The sequence below is a fragment of the Mustela nivalis genome, assembly GCF_964662115.1.
Source record: "Mustela nivalis genome assembly, contig: HAP1_SCAFFOLD_1585, whole genome shotgun sequence".
Classification (NCBI taxonomy): Eukaryota; Metazoa; Chordata; class Mammalia; order Carnivora; family Mustelidae; genus Mustela; species Mustela nivalis.
Window position 1 is genome coordinate 98,404 of NW_028135079.1, and position 24,053 is coordinate 122,456.

Sequence of the window (24,053 nt, forward strand, 5' to 3'; positions counted from 1 at the left end):
TTTGTGCATATCATCCATTTAATAGGAAACTATTAAAATGTTTTATAACCATCCAGAAAATAAATTTCTACTATTTATGTTTCAGATGCTATACTTTTTCTTCAGAAACTCTGAGTACTCTCTGTGTGATTTCAGTACGTCATCACAATTTATATGTCTTTCAAAAGTAGATTCTAAAGAGGTGGCCCCACCAGATGAGCCTGATTCCAATACAGCAAAACCTGAAAAGAAAAAGAATTACAGTCTTTATCTAAAATACTTCATTCTTAACTAAATGTTAGTAAAAAAAAAAACAAAGTTGAAGTCTTATGAGTGTTATGAAGAATGAAAAACATCTAATACAGCTACAATATAAAATACAAGATTACTTTTAAATATATTTTGCTCACAGTTGCCCACTGAGGTAATTGCTATTGTGGATAAATATCAGAGCTTCTGTTTTTCTCATTACAAGATGATAACAGAGCCCACCCGTGAACAATCATGTACAACAGACTGAAAAATCAAACAGGCAATTTTCAGAGTTGAACAGAAGAACACACAGAAGGAAAATCCTAGTTTTCTATGAATATTGTCTGCTTTTTGGTGGAGGGGATATGTAAGCTGATATCTGAAGGACAGGGAAGAAGCATGCCAGGTGGAAGGAAGACGCATATACAAAGAACATATACAGAGAGTGTGGAAGAACACTTGTGGCATTGCAAGTAGTCAATGCTGAAGAGGTGCAAGAGCAAAGCAGCAGAGTAGGGTAAATGTTAGCGGTAAAGAAGGCAGAAAAAGCTGACAAGAACCAAACTGATTTGGGTGTTTTTATTCCATGTATGGAGCTTGGAATTTTACCCAATGGCAAAAGGTAAATCAATGACAAAATCAACGGCTGGATGTTTAAATGTCACCTGTCAAGTAAAGGTCATTTGAACCATAATTGCTTAACTAAGTATCACCTAAGACAAGACTGCTTTTTTCTTTTTTTAATTTTGGTTTTATATGATTAGCAGAAACAAGGATTTAAGAAAGCCCGCATATTCAGGTTGACAGTTCCAGAGGGATGGCAGAAGTGAAGGAAGATTACAGCTTGAAATAACAGATAAATAGACATTTGGAGATTTTTTTTTAAAGTCTGAAAAACGATGACTAAATGAGGAATAAGTATGTTCCTCATTATGTTTATGTTTTATATTTTTATTAGATATATATTTAAAAAATTAATATAGTACCTATTGTTATCCAAACAATAGAAAACAATGGATTTACCATTCATAGGATATTTCAGAAATCAATGGCCATCTTAATTCGGAAATTTGGCAACATACCTTCTTCTAGTTCTCTAGTTATATTTTTTTCCAACTCCTGCTGCATCTGAAATGAGTCAAATATTTATAATGTTCAAGTTAAACAAGACACATAATTGTAGGAATTATATATAGCTTATGAAATGTGAACTTAAAATAGCACTATTAGAGACTAAAATTAAGTTAGGGATTGCTTAAATAGAAAGATAATCACATAAATAAAATAAATCCCTACTTATTTTAATCTTAGGTAACGGAAGAAAGAGATGTAACACTATTTAGAGAAATCTGATAAAAAGTACAAGTAATATTGGTCTATTAAATATATATAATTTCTGGGAGAAGAGGAATATGGCAGAGGCATAGGGGGCCATAGTTTTGTCCAGTCCCTGGAATTCAGCTAGATAGCTTTCAAATCATTCTGAACACCTGTGAACTCAACCTGAGATCTGAGAAAAGAACTGTTCTAATTCTACAAATAGAAAAGTGACCACATTCTGCAAGGTAGGAGGTATGGGATGGAGAAATGAATCGAAGGGGATACATGGGAAGATAAACTGTTGGGGGGGATGCATAAACTGCTTATCAGAAAGTGATACAGCAGTGGTGTGAAACAGGAACTTTTATAAGTCTAATCCGGTGAGGGACATCCCTGCTTGAAAAGCACTCAGGTGGAGAAGTGGGGTAGAATCCTAGGTAGAACTGCCTGATCTCAGGATCCCCAGGGTCACACAGAATGGGGTGCCTGAGTATGGGAGAGTTCCCAGGAGTTTCAGCAGGGAAGCCAGCTGCAATCAAAGAGCAGAGGAGGGGGCTTTCAGCTCAGTGTTTCCATTAATCACAAACCCCAGCCCATTGGGTAACCACTCTCAGAACAGGGCCAAACATGCAGAAGAACCAGGGCAAGACCTCCTCCTTCCCCCAGAGGACTGGCATGAATGCAGCCACAGGAGACTGCAAAGTTTAGAAACTCCAAAGGGGGTTGCATGGCTGAGATAAAAATGTTCAAAGCCTGGGTGTACACAGAGTGCATACAGAAACCAGGGAGACGAGAGTGATTGACAGCTCCTCTGTGAGGGCACACTGAAGAGTGGAGGGTGCCTGCTTTCAGCTCTAGGGCTGGACACTGGGAGGCTCACATTTTCATTCTAATCCTCTCAAGCAGTGTGGAAAACCATCAGGGAACAAAAGCCACAAAGAGGAATCTGGAGGCCCTAAATTAGCCTGGACCCCTGGCAAGGGCAGTGCAATACCATCAGGGCAAGGACCTCTGAGAATTAGCACAACAGGCCCCTCCCCCAGAAAAGCAGCAAGAACTTCCCGCTAAGATCAAGTTTAAGGAATCACAGACAACTGCAAAACTCTAGTGCTGGGGGAAAATACTATATAGAATCCATGGCTCCTTAAACTTTCAAGTTTAATTTTCTTTATCTTTTTCCATTTCAATGAATTTCTCATTTTATCAACTCAGGTTTTTTAAACATTTTTAATTGTAATTTTTATAGTTACATTCTATCCTTTCATAGTGCTTAACTTTATTTTCGCATATATATATATATATATTTTCTTTCTTTACAATTTTGGGATGTAGTTTCTTCTAAGAAACAGACCAAAATATACCCAAATCTAGTGTATTGCTCTATTCTCATCATCTGATTATATTCTCACGTTTTAAATTTTTATTTATTTTATTTATTTATTTATTTTGTTTTATAGAGATTATAGAGATTTGGTTTATAGAGATTATATTTCTCTGGGGTTGTTGTTGTTATTTTAGTATTTTGTTCTCTTAATTTTCTATTCTTCTCTAGACAGAATGACTAGATGGAAAAACTCACCTGAAATAAGAGAACAGGAGGTACTACTGACTGTCAGTGACCTAATCAGTATGGATATAACTAAGATGGCAGAATTAGAGTTTAGGATAGCAAGTATAAAAATACTCGCTGGGCTTGAACAAAGCACAAAGGACACTGGAGAATCTTCTTCTGGAGAAATAAAAGAACAAAAATATTACCAAGTTGAAATCAAAAGGTTATTAAGGGGATGCAATAAAAAAAATGGAAGCTCTACTTCTGGAAACAATATGGAGGTTCTCCAAGAAGTTAAAAATATGACCCAGTAATTGTACTGCAAGGTATTTTCCCCAAAGATGCAAACATACTGATCTGAAGGGGCACCTGGACACCAATGTTTATAGAAGCAATCTCCACAATAGACTAACTGGGGAAACAGCCCAAATGTCCATCAACAGATGAATGGATAAAGAAGATGTGGCTACCAGGCGCCTGGGTGGCTCAGTGGGTTAAGAAGATGTGGGATATTGCAAATGGAATATTACAAAGCCATCAAAAAGGATAAACTCAACAATTTACATTGATGTGGATGGAAACGGAGGGTATTATACTGAGTGAAATAAGTCAATCACAGAACGACAATTATCATATTGTTTCATACATAGGGGGAATATAAGAAAAAGTGCATAGAATCATAGTGGAAGGGTGGGAAAACTAAATGGAAGAAATCAAAGAGGGAGACAAATCATGAGAGACTCTTAACTATTGGAAACAGACGTTTGCTGAAGGGGAGGTGGGATGGGGGTAGGGGTAATTGGGTGATGGGCATGAAGGAGGGCATGTGATGTGTAGAGCACTGGGTATTACATACAACAGATGGTTAACTGAACACTATATCTGAAACATATATCATATATCAGCTAATTGAATAGAAATTCTAAATAATTCATCACGTACATATGGGTAATGGAGAAATAAAACCCTACTTATCTTTTACAGACTTACTGAGCTATAATTAACTAATAAATATTAGCTATTTCAAATTTTAAAAATTGGAGGCTCTAACTGCTAGGATAAATGACACAGAAAGGAGAAGTAGTGACAAAGAAGACAAAATAATGGAGAATAAAGAAGTTGAGAAAAGAAGAGAGGTAAACAATTACTGGATCAGTAATTCAAGGGGAGGGGAGAATTCAAGAGATAAGTGATACTATAAAGCAAAACAATATTAGAATAACAGGGATCCCAGAAGAGGAGGAAAGTGGGTGTGGAAGAAGGTGTACCTGAGAAATTACAGCAGAGAACCTCCATAATCCGGGGAAGAAAAAAGTCATTCAAATCCAGGAGGCACAGAGAACCCCCTTCAATTTCAATAAGAATAGGCCAACACCTTGATATAGAGTAGTGAAGTTTGCAAATTTCAGAGACAAAGAGAAAATCCAGAAAGCAGCTCAGGACATGCCAGAAAGGACTGGCATGGTATAGTCAGGGTGCTAAACCAGAAGAATATGCAGCCAAGAATATGTTACCAGCAAGGCTGTCATTCAAAGTAGAAGGAGAGATAAAGAGTTCCCAGGACAGACAGAAATTTAAAAATTTGTGACCACCACACCAGCCCTTCAAGAAATACTAAAGGGAATCCTGCAAGCAAAGAGAGAGACCCAAAGTGTCATAGACCAGAAAGGAATAGAGACAAAATACAGAAACAATGACATTACAGGTAATACAATGGCACTCAATTCATATCTTTCAATAGTTAGCCTGAAAGTGAATGGGCCACATTTCCCAATCAAAAGACACAAGGTATCAGATTGGATAAAAAAGCAAAGACCCATCAATATGGTGTCTGCAAGAGACTCATTTTAGACACAATAACACCTCCAGATTGAAAGTGAGGGTGTGGAAAACCATTTACTGTGCTAATGGACATCAAAAGAAAGCTGGGGTGGCAATCCTTTTATCAAATTAGATTTTAAGCCAAAGGCCGTCATAAGAGATGTGGAAGGACGCTATGATAATTAAAGGGTCTCTCCAAAAAGAAGATCTAACAATTGTCAAGATTTATGCACCTAACATGGGAGCAGCCAATTACATAAGCCAACTAATAACAAAATTAAAGAAACACATCGAGCATGATACAATAAATAGTAGGGGACTTTTACACCTCACTCACTGCAATAGACAGGTCATCTAAGCAGATCAACAAGGGCACAAGGGCTTTGAATGACACACTGGACCAGATGGACTTCACAGATATATTCAGAGCATTCCATCTTAAAGCCACAGAATACACATTCTTCTCCAGTGCACATGGAGCTTTCTCCAAAAGAGATCACATACTGGGTCACAAATCAGGTCTCAACCAGTACAAAAAGTCTGTGATCATTCCCTGCATATTTCCAGACCACAGTCCTTGAAACTTGAACTCAATCACAAGAGGAAATTTGGGAAAAATTAAAAAACATGGACGCTAAAGAGCATCCTATTAAAGAATGTTCATGGGTCAACCAGGAAATTAACAAACAAGTAAAAGAATTCATGGAAACAAAGGAAAATGAATACACAACTGCTCAAAATCTTTGGGATGCAGCCAAGGCAGCCCTGAAGAGGGAAGTATAGAGTGATACAAGCCTTTCTCAAGAAACAAGAAAGGTCCTAAATACACAACCTAACCTTCCACCTACAGGAACTGGAGAAACAACAGCAAAGAAAGCCTAAATCTGGCAGGAGAAGAGAATTAATAATGACCAGAGCAGAAAGCAAAGAAATAGAAACCAAAAGTACAGTAGAATATAGCAACAAAATTAGGAGCTGGCTCTTTGAAAGAAGTAATAAGATCGATAAACCCCTGAGAAGACTTGGCAAAAAGAAAAGAGAAAGGACCGAAATTAATAAAATCATGAATGAAAGAAGAGAGATCACAACCAACACCAAGGAAACACAAACAATTTTAAGAATGTATAATAAACAACTATTTGCCAACAAATTAGACAATCTGGAAGAAATGGTAAGAGAAAAACCTGGACAGTTCAACCAAACATTTAAAAAGGAATTAATACCTATTCTTCTGAAGCTGTCTCAAAAAATAAAAACGACGGAAAACTTCCAAACTCTTTCTATGAGGCCAGCATTACCTTGATCCCCAAACCAGACAAAACCCCAACAAAAAGGAGAATTACAGGCCAATATTGCTGATGAACACGGATGCAAAAATTCTCACCAAGATACTAGCCAACAGGATCCAACAGTACATTGAAAGGATTATTCACCGTGACCAAGTAGGATTTATTCCTGGTCTGCAAGGGTGGTTCAACATCTGCAAATCAATCAGTGTGACACAATACATTAATAAAAGAAAGGATAAGAACCATATGATACTCTCAATAGATGCAGAAAAACCACCCGACAAAGTACAGCTTCCCTTCTTGATTAAAACTATTCATGGTTCAGGGATAGAGGGAACATACCTCAATATCATAAAAGCCATCTACAAAAAGCCCACAGTGAGTATCATTTTTAATGGGGAAAAACTGAGAGCTTTACCCTTAAGGTCAGGGACACGGCAGGGATGACCACTCTCACCACTGTTGTTCAACTAGTACTGGAAATCCTAGCCTCAGCAATCAGACAACAAAAAGAAATAAAGGCATCTGAATCAGCAAGAAGTCAAACTCTCACTCCTCACAGATTATGTGATACTCTACGTGGAAAACTCAAAAGACTCCATCCAAAAATTGTTAGAAGTTCTACAGGAGACCTGGCCTCGCTGCTGTCACTTCTCTTTAAGTGGGAGAAGAAGAGAGCTGGGGAGAGTCATGGGGGGCTGTGAAGTCCGGGAATTTCTTTTGCAATTTGGGTTCTTCTTGCCGCTGCTGACAGCTTGGCCAGGCGACTGCAGTCACGTCTCCAACAACCAAGTTGTCTTTAAATAAGTTTATTGGAGGAGTCAAGATGGCGGAGAAGTAGCAGGCTGAGACTGCTTCAGCTAGCCGGAGATCAGCTAGATAACTTATCTAAAGATTGCAAACACCTGAAAATCCATCGGCAGATCGAAGAGAAGAAGAACAGCAATTCTGGAAACAGAAAAACAACCACTTTCTGAAAGGTAGGACCGGCGGAGAAGTGAATCCAAAGCGACGGGAAGATAGACCCCGGGGGGAGGGGCCGGCTCCCGGCAAGCGGCGGAGCAACCGCGCACAAAATCAGGACTTTTAAAAGTCTGTTCCGCTGAGGGACATCGCTCCAGAGGCTAAACCGGGGCGAAGCCCACGCGGGGTCAGCGTGGCCTCAGGTCCCGCAGGGTCACAGAAGGATCGGGGGTGTCTGAGTGTTGCAGAGCTTGTGGGTATTAGAACGGGAAAGCCGGCTGCAGAGACAGAGCCGACAGTAAGCTCGCAGCTCGGTGTTACCTTGAACCGATCACAGGCTCGGTGAGCTCGGAGCGCGGCCGGAGGTCAGGCAGACGGGAGTAACTGGGCGCTGTTCTCTGAGGGCGCACTGAGGAGTGGGGCCCTGGGCTCTTGGCCCCTCCGGGCCGGAGACCAGGAGGCCGCCATTTGTGTTCCTGTCCTCCTGAACTCTACGGAAAGCGCTCAGGGAACAAAAGCTCCTGAAAGCAAACCCGAGCGGATTACTCACCCCGGCCCCGGGTAAGGGAGGTGTAATTCCGCCTGGGGCAAAGACACTTGAGAATTACTACAACAGGCCCCTCCCCCAGAAGATCAACAAGAAATCCAGCCGAGACCAAGTTCACCTACCAAGGAGTGCGGTTTCAATACCAAGGAGAGCAGCAGAATTCCAGAGGAGAAGAAAGCCAAGCACGGAACTCATGGCTTTTTTCCTGTGATTTTTTTTAGTCTTGCAGTTAATTTAATTTTTTCTTTTTCATTTTTTTTTTCTTTTTCATTTTTTTTTTTCTTCTTTTTCTTCTCGCCTTCGGGTAAAAATTTTTTTTTTTTTTAACTGTTACCTTCTTTTTTAACGATTTTTTACTAGTTTATCTAATATATATATTTTTTCTTTTTTACATTTTTCTCAGGTGTTTTCTTTTTTTAAAAAAATTTTTTTTTCTTTTTTTTTTCTTTTCTTTTTTCTTTTTTTTTTTCTTTCTTTCTTTTTGAACCTCTTTTTATCCCCTTTCTCCCCACTCACGATTTTGGATCTCTTCTAATTTGGTTAAAGCATATTTTCCTGGGGTTGTTGCCACCCTTTTAGTATTTTACTTGCCCCTTCATTTACTCTTATCTGGCCAAAATGACAAGACGTAAAAATTCAACACAAAAAAAAGAACAAGAGGCAGTACCGAAGGCTAGGGACCTAATCAATACAGACATCGGTAATATGTCAGATCTAGAGTTCAGAATGACAATTCTCAAGGTTCTAGCCGGGCTCAAAAAAGGCATGGAAGATATTAGAGAAACCCTCTCGAGAGATATAAAAGCCCTTTCTGGAGAAATAAAAGAACTAAAATCTAACCAAGTTGAAATCAAAAAAGCTATTAATGAGGTGCAATCAAAAATGGAGGCTCTAACTGATAGGATAAATGAGGCAGAAGAAAGAATTAGTGATATAGAAGACCAAATGACAGAGAATAAAGAAGCTGAGCAAAAGAGGGACAAACAGCTACTGGACCACGAGGGGAGAATTCGAGAATTAAGTGACACCATAAGACGAAACAACATTAGAATAATTGGGATTCCAGAAGAAGAAGAAAGAGAGAGGGGAGCAGAAGGTATACTGGAGAGAATTATTGGGGAGAATTTCCCCAATATGGCAAAGGGAACGAGCATCAAAATTCAGGAGGTTCAGAGAACGCCCCTCAAAATCAATAAGAATAGGCCCACACCCCGTCACCTAATAGTAAAATTTACAAGTCTCAGTGACAAAGAGAAAATCCTGAAAGCAGCCCGGGAAAAGAAGTCTGTAACATACAATGGTAAAAATATTAGATTGGCAGCTGACTTATCCACAGAGACCTGGCAGGCCAGAAAGAGCTGGCATGATATTTTTAGAGCACTAAACGAGAAAAACATGCAGCCCAGAATACTATATCCAGCTAGGCTATCATTGAAAATAGAAGGAGAGATTAAAAGCTTCCAGGACAAACAACAACTGAAAGAATTTGCAAATACCAAACCAGCTCTACAGGAAATCTTGAAAGGGGTCCTCTAAGCAAAGAGAGAGCCTACAAGTGGTAGATCAGAAAGGAACAGAGACCATATACAATAACAGTCACCTTACAGGCAATACAATGGCACTAAATTCATATCTCTCAATAGTTACCCTGAATGTGAATGGGCTAAATGCCCCTGTCAAAAGACACAGGGTATCAGAATGGATAAAAAAACAAAACCCATCTATATGTTGCCTCCAAGAAACTCATTTTAAGCCCGAAGACACCTCCAGATTTAAAGTGAGGGGGTGGAAAAGAATTTACCATGCTAATGGACATCAGAAGAAAGCAGGAGTGGCAATCCTTATATCAGATCAATTAGATTTTAAGCCAAAGACTATAATAAGAGATGAGGAAGGACACTATATCATACTCAAAGGGTCTGTCCAACAAGAAGATTTAACAATTTTAAATATCTATGCCCCCAACGTGGGAGCAGCCAACTATATAAACCAATTAATAACAAAATCAAAGAAACACATCAACAACAATACAATAATAGTAGGGGACTTTAACACTCCCCTCACTGAAATGGACAGGTCATCCAAGCAAAAGATCAGCAAGGAAATAAAGGCCTTAAACGACACACTGGACCAGATGGACATCACAGATATATTCAGAACATTTCATCCCAAAGCAACAGAATACACATTCTTCTCTAGTGCACATGGAACATTCTCCAGAATAGATCACATCCTCGGTCCTAAATCAGGACTCAACCGGTATCAAAAGATTGGGATCATTCCCTGCATATTTTCAGACCACAATGCTCTAAAGCTAGAACTCAACCACAAAAGGAAGTTTGGAAAGAACCCAAATACATGGAGACTAAACAGTATCCTTCTAAAGAATGAATGGGTCAACCGGGAAATTAAAGAAGAATTGAAAAAAATCATGGAAACAAATGATAATGAAAATACAACGGTTCAAAATCTGTGGGACACAATAAAGGCAGTCCTGAGAGGAAAATATATAGCGGTACAAGCCTTTCTCAAGAAACAAGAAAGGTCTCAGGTACACAACCTAACCCTACACCTAAAGGAGCTGGAGAAAGAACAAGAAAGAAACCCTAAGCCCAGCAGGAGAAGAGAAATCATAAAGATCAGAGCAGAAATCAATGAAATAGAAACCAAAAAAACAATAGAACAAATCAACGAAAGTAGGAGCTGGTTCTTTGAAAGAATTAATAAAATTGATAAACCCCTGGCCCGACTTATCAAAAAGAAAAGAGAAAGGACCCAAATAAATAAAATCATGAATGAAAGAGGAGAGATCACAACTAACACCAAAGAAATACAAACTATTATAAGAACATACTATGAGCAACTCTACGGCAATAAATTTGACAATCTGGAAGAAATGGATGCATTCCTAGAAACATATAAACTACCACAACTGAACCAGGAAGAAATAGAAAGCCTGAACAGACCCATAACCAGTAAGGAGATTGAAACAGTCATTAAAAATCTCCAAACAAACAAAAGCCCAGGGCCAGATGGCTTCCCGGCGGAATTCTACCAAACATTTAAAGAAGAACTAATTCCTATTCTCCTGAAACTGTTCCAAAAAATAGAAATGGAGGGAAAACTTCCAAACTCATTTTATGAGGCCAGCATCACCTTGATCCCAAAACCAGACAAGGATCCCACCAAAAAAGAGAGCTATAGACCGATATCCTTGATGAACACAGATGCGAAAATACTCAACAAAATACTAGCCAATAGGATTCAACAGTACATTAAAAAGATTATTCACCACGACCAAGTGGGATTTATTCCAGGGCTGCAAGGTTGGTTCAACATCCGCAAATCAGTCAATGTGATACAACACATCAATAAAAGAAAGAACAAGAACCATATGATACTTTCAATAGATGCTGAAAAAGCATTTGACAAAGTACAGCATCCCTTCCTGATCAAAACTCTTCAAAGTGTAGGGATAGAGGGCACATACCTCAATATCATCAAAGCCATCTATGAAAAACCCACCGCAAATATCATTCTCAATGGAGAAAAACTGAAAGCTTTTCCGCTAAGGTCAGGAACACGGCAGGGATGTCCATTATCACCACTGCTATTCAACATAGTACTAGAGGTCCTAGCCTCAGCAATCAGACAACAAAAGGAAATTAAAGGCATCCAAATCGGCAAAGAAGAAGTCAAATTATCACTCTTCGCAGATGATATGATACTATATGTGGAAAACCCAAAAGACTCCACTCCAAAACTGCTAGAACTTATACAGGAATTCAGTAAAGTGTCAGGATATAAAATCAATGCACAGAAATCAGTTGCATTTCTCTACACCAACAGCAAGACAGAAGAAAGAGATATTAAGGAGTCAATCCCATTTACAATTGCATCCAAAACCATAAGATACCTAGGAATAAACCTAACCAAAGAGACACAGAATCTATACTCAGAAAACTATAAAGTACTCATGAAAGAAATTGAGGAAGACACAAAGAAATGGAAAAATGTTCCATGCTCCTGGATTGGAAGAATAAATATTGTGAAAATGTCTATGCTACCTAAAGCAATCTACACATTTAATGCAATTCCTATCAAAGTACCATCCATCTTTTTCAAAGAAATGGAACAAATAATGTTAAAATTTATATGGAACCAGAAAAGACCTCGAATAGCCAAAGGGATATTGAAAAAAAAAAGCCAACGTTGGTGGCATCACAATTCCGGACTTCAAGCTCTATTACAAAGCTGTCCTCATCAAGACAGCATGGTACTGGCACAAAAACAGACACATAGATCAATGGAACAGAATAGAGAGCCCAGAAATAGACCCTCAAATCTATGGTCAACTCATCTTCGACAAAGCAGGAAAGAATGTCCAATGGAAAAAAGACAGCCTCTTCAATAAATGGTGCTGGGAAAATTGGACAGCCACATGCAGAAAAATGAAATTGGACCATTTCCTTACACCACACACAAAAATAGACTCAAAATGGATGAAGGACCTCAATGTGCGAAAGGAATCCATCAAAATCCTTGAGAACACAGGCAGCAACCTCTTCGACCTCTGCCGCAGCAACATCTTCCTAGGAACAACGCAAAAGGCAAGGGAAGCAAGGGAAAAAATGAACTATTGGGATTTCATCAAGATCAAAAGCTTTTGCACAGCAAAGGAAACAGTTAACAAAATCAAAAGACAACTGACAGAATGGGAGAAGATATTTGCAAACGACATATCAGATAAAGGACTAGTGTCCAGAATCTATAAAGAACTTAGCAAACTCAACACCCAAAGAACAAATAATCCAATCAAGAAATGGGCAGAGGACATGAACAGACATTTCTGCAAAGAAGACATCCAGATGGCCAACAGACACATGAAAAAGTGCTCCATATCACTCGGCATCAGGGAAATACAAATCAAAACCACAATGCGATATCACCTCACACCAGTCAGAATGGCTAAAATCAACAAGTCAGGAAATGACAGATGCTGGCGAGGATGTGGAGAAAGGGGAACCCTCCTAAACTGTTGGTGGGAATGCAAGCTGGTGCAGCCACTCTGGAAAACAGCATGGAGGTTCCTCAGAATGTTGAAAATAGAACTGCCCTATGACCCAGCAATTGCACTATTGGGTATTTACCCTAAAGATACAAATGTAGTGATCCAAAGGGGCACATGCACCCGAATGTTTATAGCAGCAATGTCCACAATAGCCAAACTATGGAAAGAACCTAGATGTCCATCCACAGATGAATGGATCAAGAAGATGTGGTATATATACACAATGGAATACTATGCAGCCATCAAAAGAAATGAAATCTTGCCATTTGCGACAACATGGATGGAACTAGAGCGTATCATGCTTAGCGAAATAAGTCAAGCAGAGAAAGACAACTATCATATGATCTCCCTGATATGAGGAAGTGGTGATGCAACATGGAGGCTTAAGTGGGTAGGAGAAGAATAAATGAAACAAGATGGGATTGGGAGGGAGACAAACCATAAGTGACTCTTAATCTCACAAAACAAACTGAGGGTTGCTGGGGGGAGGGGGTATGGGAGAAGGGGGTGGGATTATGGACATTGGGGAGGGTATGTGCTTTGGTGAGTGCTGTGAAGTGTGTAAACCTGGTGATTCACAGACCTGTACCCCTGGGGATAAAAATATATGTTTATAAAAAATAAAAAGTTAAAAAAAAAAAAAAAAAAAAAAAAAGAAGTTCTACAGGAATTCAGCAAAGTGGCAGGATATAAAATCAATGCACAGAAATCAGTTGCATTTCTATACACCGACAATGAGATAGAAGAAAGAGAAATTAAGGAGTCAAAGCCCCTTACAATTGCACCAAAAACCATTAAGATACCTAGGAATAAACCCAAACAAAGAGGCAAGGGATTGGTACTTTGAAAACTATAGAACACTCATGAGAGAAACTGAGGAAGACCCAAAGAAATAGCAAAAACATTCCATGCTCATAGACTGGAAGAACAAATACTGTGAAAATGTCTATGCTTCCCAGAGCAATTTATACATTCAACACAATCCCTATCAAAATACCATCAACATTTTTTCAGAGCTGGTACAAATATTCCTAAAATTTGTATGGAACCAGAAAAGATCCCAAATGGCCAAAGGAATGTTGAAAAGGTTCACCAAAGCTGGTGGCATCACAATTCCAGACTTCAAGCTCTATGACCAAGCTGTCATCATCAAGACAGTATGGTATTGCCACAAATACACACGCATAGATCAAAGAGCCCAGAAATGGACCCTCAACTCTATGGTCAACTAATCTGTGACAAAGCAGAAAAGAATGTCCAATGGAACAAAAGCCAGTCATTCCAACAAATGGTGTTGGGAAAACTGGACAGCCACAAACAGGAGAATGAAACTGGACCATCTTGTTACATGACACATAAAAATAAGATTCAAAATGGATGTAAGACGTAAATGTGAGACAGGAACCCATCAAAATCCTAGAAGAGAACACAGGTTGTATTCTCTCTGGCTTTGGCCAAAGCAACTTCTTGCTAGGCACGTCTCCAAAAGCAAGGGAAACAAAGACTTCATCAAGATAAAAAGGTTTTGCATAGCAAAGGAAACAACTGACAACACTAAAAGATGACCTACAGAATGGAAAATGGTATTTGAAATTGACATATCAGATAAGGGGCGAGTATCCAAAATCTATAAAGACTTATCAAACTCAACACCCAAAGAACAATCCAGTCAAGAAATGGGTAGAAGAAATGAACAGACATTTCTCAAAGAAGACACACAAATGGGCAACAGATATGAAAAAATGCTCAGCATCACTTGGCACCAGGGAAATAAATATAAATCAAAAGCACAATGAGATATCACCTCACACCTGTCAGAATGGCTAAAATGAACAAGTCAGGAAACAACAGATGTTGTCAGGCATGCAGAGAAAGCAGAAGCCTCTTACACTGTTGGTGGGAATGTAAACTTGTGCAGGCACTCTGGAAAACAGTATGGTGGTTCCTCAAAGAGCTGGAAAGAGAGCTACCCAATGACCCAGCAATTGCACCACTATGTATTTACCCCAAAGATATAAATATATTGATCCAAAGAGGCATCTGCAGCCCAATGTTTATATCAGCAATTTTATTGATTTATTTATTTGAGACAGAATGAGATATAGAGAGCACAAGTGGGAGAAGAGGCAGAGGAAGAGGAAACAGCAGATTCCCCACTTAGCAGACAACCTGCAATGGGGCTCTATCCCAGGACTGAGGAATCATGAGCTAAGCTGAAGGCAGTCACTTAACCAACTAAGCCACCCAGGCACCCCTCGGTACCCTACATTAGACCCCATTTTGAGCATTCAATGAGAGGGTACCTTTTATAAGAAAGCTCTAAGTAAGAAAATTCTAGATGAGAATACTTGTAATATACAGCTGACCCTTGACCAACATGGGTTTGAAGGGTGCAGGTCTACTCTACTTACACATGGACTTTTTTTGATACAGTATTTTAGTGTATTTTCTCAATAACTTTTTTAAATATAGCTTTATTATGAGAACATAGTATATAATACATGTAATGTAAAAAAAAAACTGTGTTAATGAACTATTTATGTTATCAGTAAGGCTTCCAGTCACTAGTAGGCTACTAGTAGTTTAGTTTTTTAGATACCATGCAGAAGTGAAATCATATGGTATATGCCTTTCTTTGCATTATTTCACTTGGCAAAATACTAGGTCTACCAATGTTGTCACAAATGACAAGATCCCATTCTTTTTTATAGCTGAATAAATATTTCATTGTATATGTATCACACATCTTCTTTTTTTTTTTTTTAGATTTTTTTTTTTTTTAATTTATTTGTCAGAGAGAGAGCGAGCGAGAGTGAGCACAGGCAGATAGAGTGGAAGGCAGAGTCAGAGGGAGAAGCAGGCTCCCCGCGGAGCAAGGAGCCCGATGCGGGACTCGATCCCAGGACGCTGGGATCATGACCTGAGCCGAAGGCAGCTGCTTAACCAACTGAGCCACCCAGGCGTCCCTGTATCACACATCTTCTTTATCTGTTCATCTATTGATGGACACTGAGGTTGCTTCCATACTTTGGTTATTGTAAATAATGTAAATAATGTTTCAAAAGACATAGGGGTGCACATAACTTTTCAAATTAGTGTTTTTATTTTCTTTGGATAAATACCCAGTAGTGGAATTGCTGAATGGTACTGCATTTCTATTTTTAATTTTTTGAGGAATCATAACACTTTATGACAATAACATTATATTCAGGCCTTATAAAATTAATAATATGACAACATTACTAGACAGCCTTGTAAAATTAATAAATCAATACCACTTGATGGGAGAAACTTTTATTGAAGCAATTTTATAAAGCATTAATAAATAATAGGTAAAATATAAGACACTTTTTTATATGACATGACTTAAGGAATTACCAATGTGATGTTATTGTCTTTTCCTAAATATTTACTTCTGTGACCTTTATTTCCAAGTGAGAACTGTGTTTAGAAGGTGGAAATAGCTTCAAGTCCACTAATAAGGAGAACCCATTTGCAATTTTATTTATACTTTTCCATTTATCCAAAAAATAGGAGGATAAAAAAATTATAAACAGAAAAACAACATGCAATGTATCAGCAAATTTTAATTCAAAGAATTATTAACGAAGGATTTTCTCATAAATGTTAGTTTTCAAACTATGGCTCATAGAAATCTAAGGGTCTCCTGGGACACAGCAGGACTGAGGGACAAGGAAGTCTACAGGTGTAGTCTTATCTCGCATTTAGCTAAACAGCTCTACTTGTCTGTGTTTTATATAATACAGTTTAATGCAAAAAAAAAAAAAAAGATAAGTTCTATTCTTTGAAAAAAACAATTTTTCCCCAGAGGTATAAAAGTCACTAACTTAGTCAACATCCCTAATTTCACATAAGAGACAAAAAGGCCTCAGAGAGATTGTAGTTTGCCTGAGGTCAAAAAACCACCTAGTTGCAGGCCAGGAATGTGTTTTAGTTACTTCCTCATATTCAGGAAATACATGCATTTTTAACCAGAAATCAGAGAAAATGAATACATAAAACTTTGTTCTGTGGCTCCATAAAGTTAAGGCATTAGACAGAAAACAGCTTTCTAACTAAACTATAAATTTTTACAGTCATGAACAAAAATAAAGGACGAGTAGTTATCTTAACTCCTATTAGTAACAGTCAATATGCTCAATTTATAAGCAAAATTTTTTTAACTTGAAAGGACAGGGAACTTGAAGGAGAAAATCTTTGGTTGAACCAAAGAACCTGAACCTGAGGAAATTCTTCCTTAAAAGAATTATTCATTTCCTTCAAATAAAACTTGGTTTATCAAAGTCAATCAACAAATGGTTACCTATGTTGTGAGCTATTTATTGCAAAGTCTAAAACACTGAACAGATTTCTCTTTGCCATCTAGCCTTCCCATTAGTTCACATGTACAAAAGACACGATTAACTTTAATTATAAATTAAATCCACTCGGAAATTATAGGTAAACCTTCATTTCCATGTGAGAACATTTCTCTACCTTCTTCATGACAGGAAGAGAGATTCGCCTAATGGGTGAATTTGGGAGAAGGCACTAAGCAGTGCCTACATGCTTCCAGATCTTTTATTTGAAAAGCTATGCCTGCCCTAGTAACATGAATTGAGGTCTGCTTTCATCTTTGTGGGATGGGCATCAAACATCTCTTCCTTCCATTTACAACTGTGTGTGGAAGTGCCTAATTTGGAGTAAAGGAGTAAAGTATTAGGAAGTTGGCAGTGGCTACATACCTAAGCCACATCCTCCAATCTGTTAGTATGTATTACAGTTGCTAAGCTTATCTCCATCTGCCTGACTCCTGTGTTCTCAACTCAGAAAAAGAAGAGCAATGTCATCTGCCACCTACTCCACCACAGCTCCAACAAGAAAAATGATCAGACAATACTTAGAAATGGTTTCTTCTTCCTTGACTTTATACCTAACATTCATTGTTCAAAGTGACATACTTTAAAGAGGAAAAATGTTGAATACAATTTCAGAAATAAACACAGAAAGTCAGACAAAATGAGGAGATAGAGGAATATGTTCCAAATGAAAGAACAATACAAAACTTCAGAAAAATAGCTAAATGAAACAGAGATAAGTAATCTACCTGAATAAGAGTTCAAAGTAATGGTCATAAAAATGCTCAGCAAACTTGGGAGAAGAATGGATGGATTCAGTGAGAACTTCAAGAAAGAGAAAATATAAAGAAGAACCAATCAGAGCTGAAAAATAAAACAACTGAAATGAAAAATACTCCAGAGGGATCAGCAGCACATTAAAAGCTGCAGATAAACAGATCAGTGATCTACAAGACAGGGTAGCAGAAATCATCCAAGCCAAAAAACAAAAAGATAAAAGAATTTTTAAAATGAGGACAGGTTAAGAGACCTACTAGGATCGAGCCCCACACCACGCCCTGTGCTCAAGGAGTCTGCTTCTCCCTCTCTCTGTGGCCCTCCCCTCCCATCTGTGTTCTCTCTTGCTTGCTCTCAAAAATAGATTAAAAGAAAGAAAGAAGGAAACAAAGAAAGAAAGACAGACAGACAAGGCCATAACTAGAAATAAGAAAATTATGAAAGAAAGAGTTTTATTGGTAAAAGCAAACATACAATAAAAGTAATAGATCAATCACTTTTATAAAGCCAGTATGAATGTTAAAAGACAAAAGTAGTAACAACAATTGTGTCTACAGTAATTAGTAAAGGGATACACAAAATAAAAAGGTGTAAACTAAGACATCAAATACATAAAACAAGGGGGGGTCGAAAAATGTAGTGTTTTTAAAATGTGTTTGAACTTAAGTAGCCATCAACTTTAAAAAGACTTCTATATATATGGGATGTTATATATGAACTTCACTGTGATCACAAAAATCTATAATATACAAAAAAGAAAAAGAAAAAGAAAGGCAACCAAGCATAACACTAAAGAAAGTCCTCAAATTAGGAGGGAAGAGAGCAAGACAATAAGGAAACCAAATGAAAGAACAAGATTGAGGCCTCATTTACCAGGGGTCTATGCTACTTTTCTCTACATTAGTAAGAACATGAATATACCTTCAAAACCATAAACCTATGTACATTGATTGAAATGGATATTTTAATAACAATGATATACAATGGAAACTAGCTGCTACTTAAAGACTCCCTATTATTCCCATCTTAGTCATCAATCATTAAAGTGATGGCAGGATAGATATATGTGAACTTCATTTAAAAAATTCCAATTGTGGGGCACTTGCACGGCTCAGTCAGTTAAGGATCTGATCTTGACTTTGGTTCAGGTCATGATCTCAGGATCGTTGAGACTGAGCCCTGCATCAGGCTCTGCACTGAGTATGGAGCCTGCTTACCCTCTGTACCTCACCCCCCACCGCCAGCTTGCACACACACTCTCTCTCCCTCTCTCTCTCTTTAAAAAAAAAAAATGCAGTATTTGCTTGATTTAGCCATTTAGAAAATGTTCTACAGTTGCTCAGCAAGACATTTTGTAAAAATTGAAATAGAAGTGTTATAAGTTTTTAAAAAATGCTCCAAATAAGACAAAAATTAAGGATGTACTCTCAGGTAAGAAAATGACAACAATTACAAACTTAAAAAGAAAAATTAATCTTTTTAGCATTACAAGTTTATTTAATTCATAAAAAGGACTTATCATGGATTCTTGAAATAATAAATATCCATATGTGAGTAAGTGTTTGGATTCTTATTGTTGACTTATACATAGGGGTGGGAAAAATGGGTAACAGCGAACTTTAAAATTGTTATGAACAACTGCCAAACAGGAAATTAGTCAAAGCATCTAAGTATAGATTTCATTCGTGAGCAATAATATTTACTTTCTAAAATCGAATTTAGATGTAGGTTTTCAAGAAATTTAAAATGTGTTCGTTTTGGGGTGCCTGGGTAACTTAGTCAAGTGTCTGACTCTTGTTTTTGGCTCAGGTTATGATCTAAGGGTTGTGAGACTGGGCCCCATGTAGGGTTCCACACTCAGCAGGAAGTCTGCTTGAGAATCTCACACTCTCTCCCCCTCTTGTACACTCTCTCTCTAAAATAAATAAAATATTGAAAAATAATAAATGTCAGTTTAGTTATAATTATTGAATAAAGGTAATAATAGGTACCTCTTGAAAATAAGAGCTCCAGGAACAAAGAAAAAAAATCAAAATTTATGTCTCATTTCTTTATCAGCAAAAATAATTATGACTTTTACTTAGTGTGTATTAGTTAGCTAAGCAACTCAGAATCTTACCAAATTAAAAACAAAAATTATCTCAGAAATCTGAAACCCAAGGAAAAAAAGGTAAGATAATATAACCAACCTTGATCAAGAAAGTCTCGAGGTCATTACTTGAACGCCATGAGTTTGAGGTAGGAATCACCACGTTTTCTCTTAGAGCAACGTTTCTATTGAATAGTGAACTATTATTAACATTTCTACCATAAGGCAGATCTAGGGATGGCCTCATATTAATAGTGTCAAGCAAAGTTTGCTTTTGCTGTTTCTCCACCAGAAGTTTGGCACTGGTCTCTGCCAGCCTCTCACTAGTCCTGTTAGGATTACAAAACACAATACTTAGTATTTCGTTTCTCCCCAAATCAGTCCTAAATTACTTGCATTTTTTTAAGTCTCCATAATAGTAAACAAAATGTGCCATTAAATAGTGTTTTAACATGGTAAATGTGACAGAGCAGACCTATTATGTATAATTATAGGTTTAAAACTGTTCTAAAGAAGTCCATATATCTCTAGGGTTCCTAACTAACAAGTAATTCAAATTAAAGAGGGAGAGAAATGGTGATCAGTGATGTCCATGGCCTAACAGGTTATACCTGCTGCCTTCTGGAATGGTTGTACTTAAAAGATTCTTGGGGACGCCATGATACATACTTATATTTAGTAAACCAGTTTAGAGCTGCAAAAATAAACCATCCTGGGGTCTGGGTGGCTCAGTCGGTTAACCATCTGCCTTCAGCTCAGGTCAGGACCCCACAGTCCTGGGATTGAGCCCCATTCTGGGCTCCCTGTTTGAGGGAAGCCTGCTTCACCCTCACCCTCTGCCTGCTGCTCCCCTCTGCTTGTGCTCACTTGCTCGCTCTCTCTGTCAAATAAATATGTAAAATCTTTAAAGGAAAATAAAAATTTAAAAAATCCCTCAAAGACATTTTTCAAGCATTGGCTTTCACCACTCTTGTATATTTCGCACATTACCTCAGAGAGATTGAGCATTTGGCACTGAGGAAAAATTTAGACGAACAATTGCTAGAGGACAAGTAGATGGCAGAGTTGTGATCAGATAGAACTGAAACAGCTCCAGAAACAATTAGGTTATAACACAGATACTAGGGTACTGAACGTGGAATCTACCGTTTCCATCTTGACCTTTTGGGTTAAAGATGTACTCTTCCAAAAATAAACTAACCTTAATAAATAAATTTTAATAAACTCATTTCTATTTAGGGTAATTTTGACAATTTTATAATAATATGCTGTCTAAATTATAAATCTTCAAACAATTAGTTTAAAGACTAGGAGATCAGATTAACTGAAAGTATTCAAAGGAAAAAATAAAATCATTTAAAACAACAACAAAAAAGAGAAATGCAAACTAACTTAAACTAGCATTTTGACAATAAGTTCATTTACAAACATCATTTTTCAAAATTATATTATCTAGTTGGCTTTCACTTACTACTGATCTCATGAACGTGGCTCCAAAAAATTATGGTTTAGATGCAAATTAATAAGCTAACTCTACTTTCTATGATTGTTTTAACTTGTTCAGTTCATTTGTCAATGACATTCGATGTGTTACTTCTAGGTAGAGGTGCTTGTATCTGTCCAATTCTGCTTTAGTAACGTCTTGAGAATTTTTCATTTTGGATAATTCAAATTCCAGCTCTTTAATTCTGAGTTCCATTTGACTTCTTCCTGAAGCATTATTATTTTCTCTTAACTGTGCTACACTTTCTTGAAATGCTGCTTGCGTCTAAAGCAAATTAAAAGCATAGTTTTAAAATTGTTACAACCTGGGTAATTACAGTATATTTCTTTCTTTTAGTTTTGTGTCAATGATTCAGAGAGAAATTTTTAAAGTGGAAAAAAAAAGCTGAAATGTAAAATATTTATCATTAATGTGAAACTGAATTAAATGTGAATAATGTTCATTCTTACATTAGAACGCATGCAATCTGATAATTCAAAGAATAATAATATCATTTAGTTTTTTAAAAAGTGAACAATACAACTTCAGAATAATTGAGGTACCTGGGGTGCCTGGCTGACTCAGTCATCTGAGTGCCTGACTCTTGGTTTCTGCCCAGATAGTGATCTCAGGGTTCTGGGAGAAAGCCCTGTGTCCTACTCAGCATGAAGTATGCCTGGAATTTTCTCTCTACCTGTCCATCCCCCACTCGTTCTTTCCAAATAAATAAATAAGATATTAAATATATATAAAAAAGGAATAATCCAAGTATGGTACCATTTCTTTTATATAGGAATGCCCAGAATGGAGCCCAAACAAGCAACTGACTGAGCCACCCATGGACCCCATGGTCAAAATTTTTAAAGCACAGTTTTTTCTTTTCCTCTCAATAGCCTTGTTTTATACTAACTGGTCTTAAAAAATAAAATGACTTTCTACTGTGAATCATTCTGAAAGATCAATTTAGTGTGAATAATAATGAAAACTGAAATTTTTAAAGGGAAGGAACAAATGCTTTCAGAAATTTACCAAGTTGTTATAAAGGAAGTAGAGGAAAACTCTACACTGCATATAACCAAAATGTAATTTGGAGTAAAATGAATTAAAGCATTTTATAGACAAATAAATTAACCTCTAAAAATAGATCAACTTCTTTTAATTTTTTTTTCTACATTCAATCTTGTCCTGTCTTCAAAATCCCCTTTATATTGTTCTATTTTACTATATCCTACCACGTTGACTTCTACACAACTTCTGAGGTTTACTTTCTGTTGTTCCCCAACTTCTTTTTATTCTTCTCTAGAATTTCACATTTTGTTGGTATTTTTTTCATAGATGATAACTCCTGAATAAGAACCTGGTTTCTTGAAGTCATAGTTTCCAGTTTTGCTGTTAGATCATCAACCTGCATGAATAAAATAATATATAGTTGGAAGCAGAGTGAAAAGAGTCCAATGCAAAACTAAGACCCCACATTTTTTTCAAAGATTTTAAATCTCTGCACCAAAGATGGGGCTTGACTCAAACCCCCAAGATCAAGAGTCACATACGTTACTGACTGCTCCCCGGGCAGGTGCTCAGATTTTAAAATAAGTTCATTTTCAATAAAATGTTATCTATATTGTAGTAAAGTCTTGTAATGCAGAACCTCAAATAACTAAGAAATGAAGAACAAAATTCAAACCACTAGGAGTTACTAAAATCGATCTCTGCTGTCATCCTCTTTGCAACACATTTGTATTTAATATTTATACTTTTATTTTTCTGATTGTTTCAGATTTTTCCTCCATAAAATAACTGTAAGTCACATCTTAGTAGAAAGTCTCTTAACCCTTCCCTCGTCTTAACACTCCATAATTTTTTTAAAGATTTTATTTATTTGAGAGGGAGAGAGAGCAAGACAGCAAGAGCACAAGAGCAGGGAGAGGGAGAAGCAGACCCCCCACTGATCAAGAAGCCCAGCATGGGGCTCAATCCCAGCATCCCAGGATTACAACCCAAGCCAAAGGCACTTAACTGAGCCACCCAGGTGCCCATGTACTCCATAATTTTTAAAGACGTTTTAGGAATCTCATATTGACTTATGTAGGTCTGAGCCAATAAATGCTTACCAAAATAAGACATTGAAAATAAGACTCTAATTAATGAATCTATAAATACTGATTCTATTGCCATCAGACTTTTTCTGAATTACAACTGTTTTATGCTAATTTCAATTGCATTCTGAAGAGAAATGATTCACAAGGTTAAAAAATCACATCTCTCAGTAAAAAAAAAAATAGTGGGGAAAAATTTAGTGAGATTATCCATATATTTTTGGATAAAAAAAATTCTTTAACTCGACAGTGTTACAATCCTTTGTTACTTCCCACAAAATAAGAGAATATACTAAGCAATGAAAACAACCAAAAAACTTGCTGGAGCTCAGTGATGCTGAGTTGGGAAGATCTCCTTTCCTTTAGATATGACTGGAAAGACAAGTGGATGTGGTGGTTTTATAAACTGACACTTCTCCCATGACAATCCCTCCACTTCATATGTGTTGGTCTTAG

The 24,053-nt window shown here is 37.3% G+C and overlaps 1 protein-coding gene across 1 annotated transcript; it reads right to left on the reverse strand.

The window, feature by feature from the left end:
* Positions 1-22,810, reverse strand: LOC309857943 (ankyrin repeat domain-containing protein 26-like). Its single transcript, XM_082750651.1, has 6 exons — positions 22,734-22,810; positions 21,575-21,786; positions 20,119-20,347; positions 6,309-6,404; positions 1,314-1,359; positions 1-221 (listed from the first exon to the last, which is right to left on the reverse strand). The coding sequence occupies exons 2-4, from the start codon at positions 21,715-21,717 to the stop codon at positions 6,354-6,356; spliced, it is 423 nt and encodes a 140-aa protein (XP_082606777.1). The 5' UTR covers positions 21,718-21,786; positions 22,734-22,810; the 3' UTR covers positions 1-221; positions 1,314-1,359; positions 6,309-6,353.
* Positions 22,811-24,053: the final 1,243 nt, after the last annotated feature.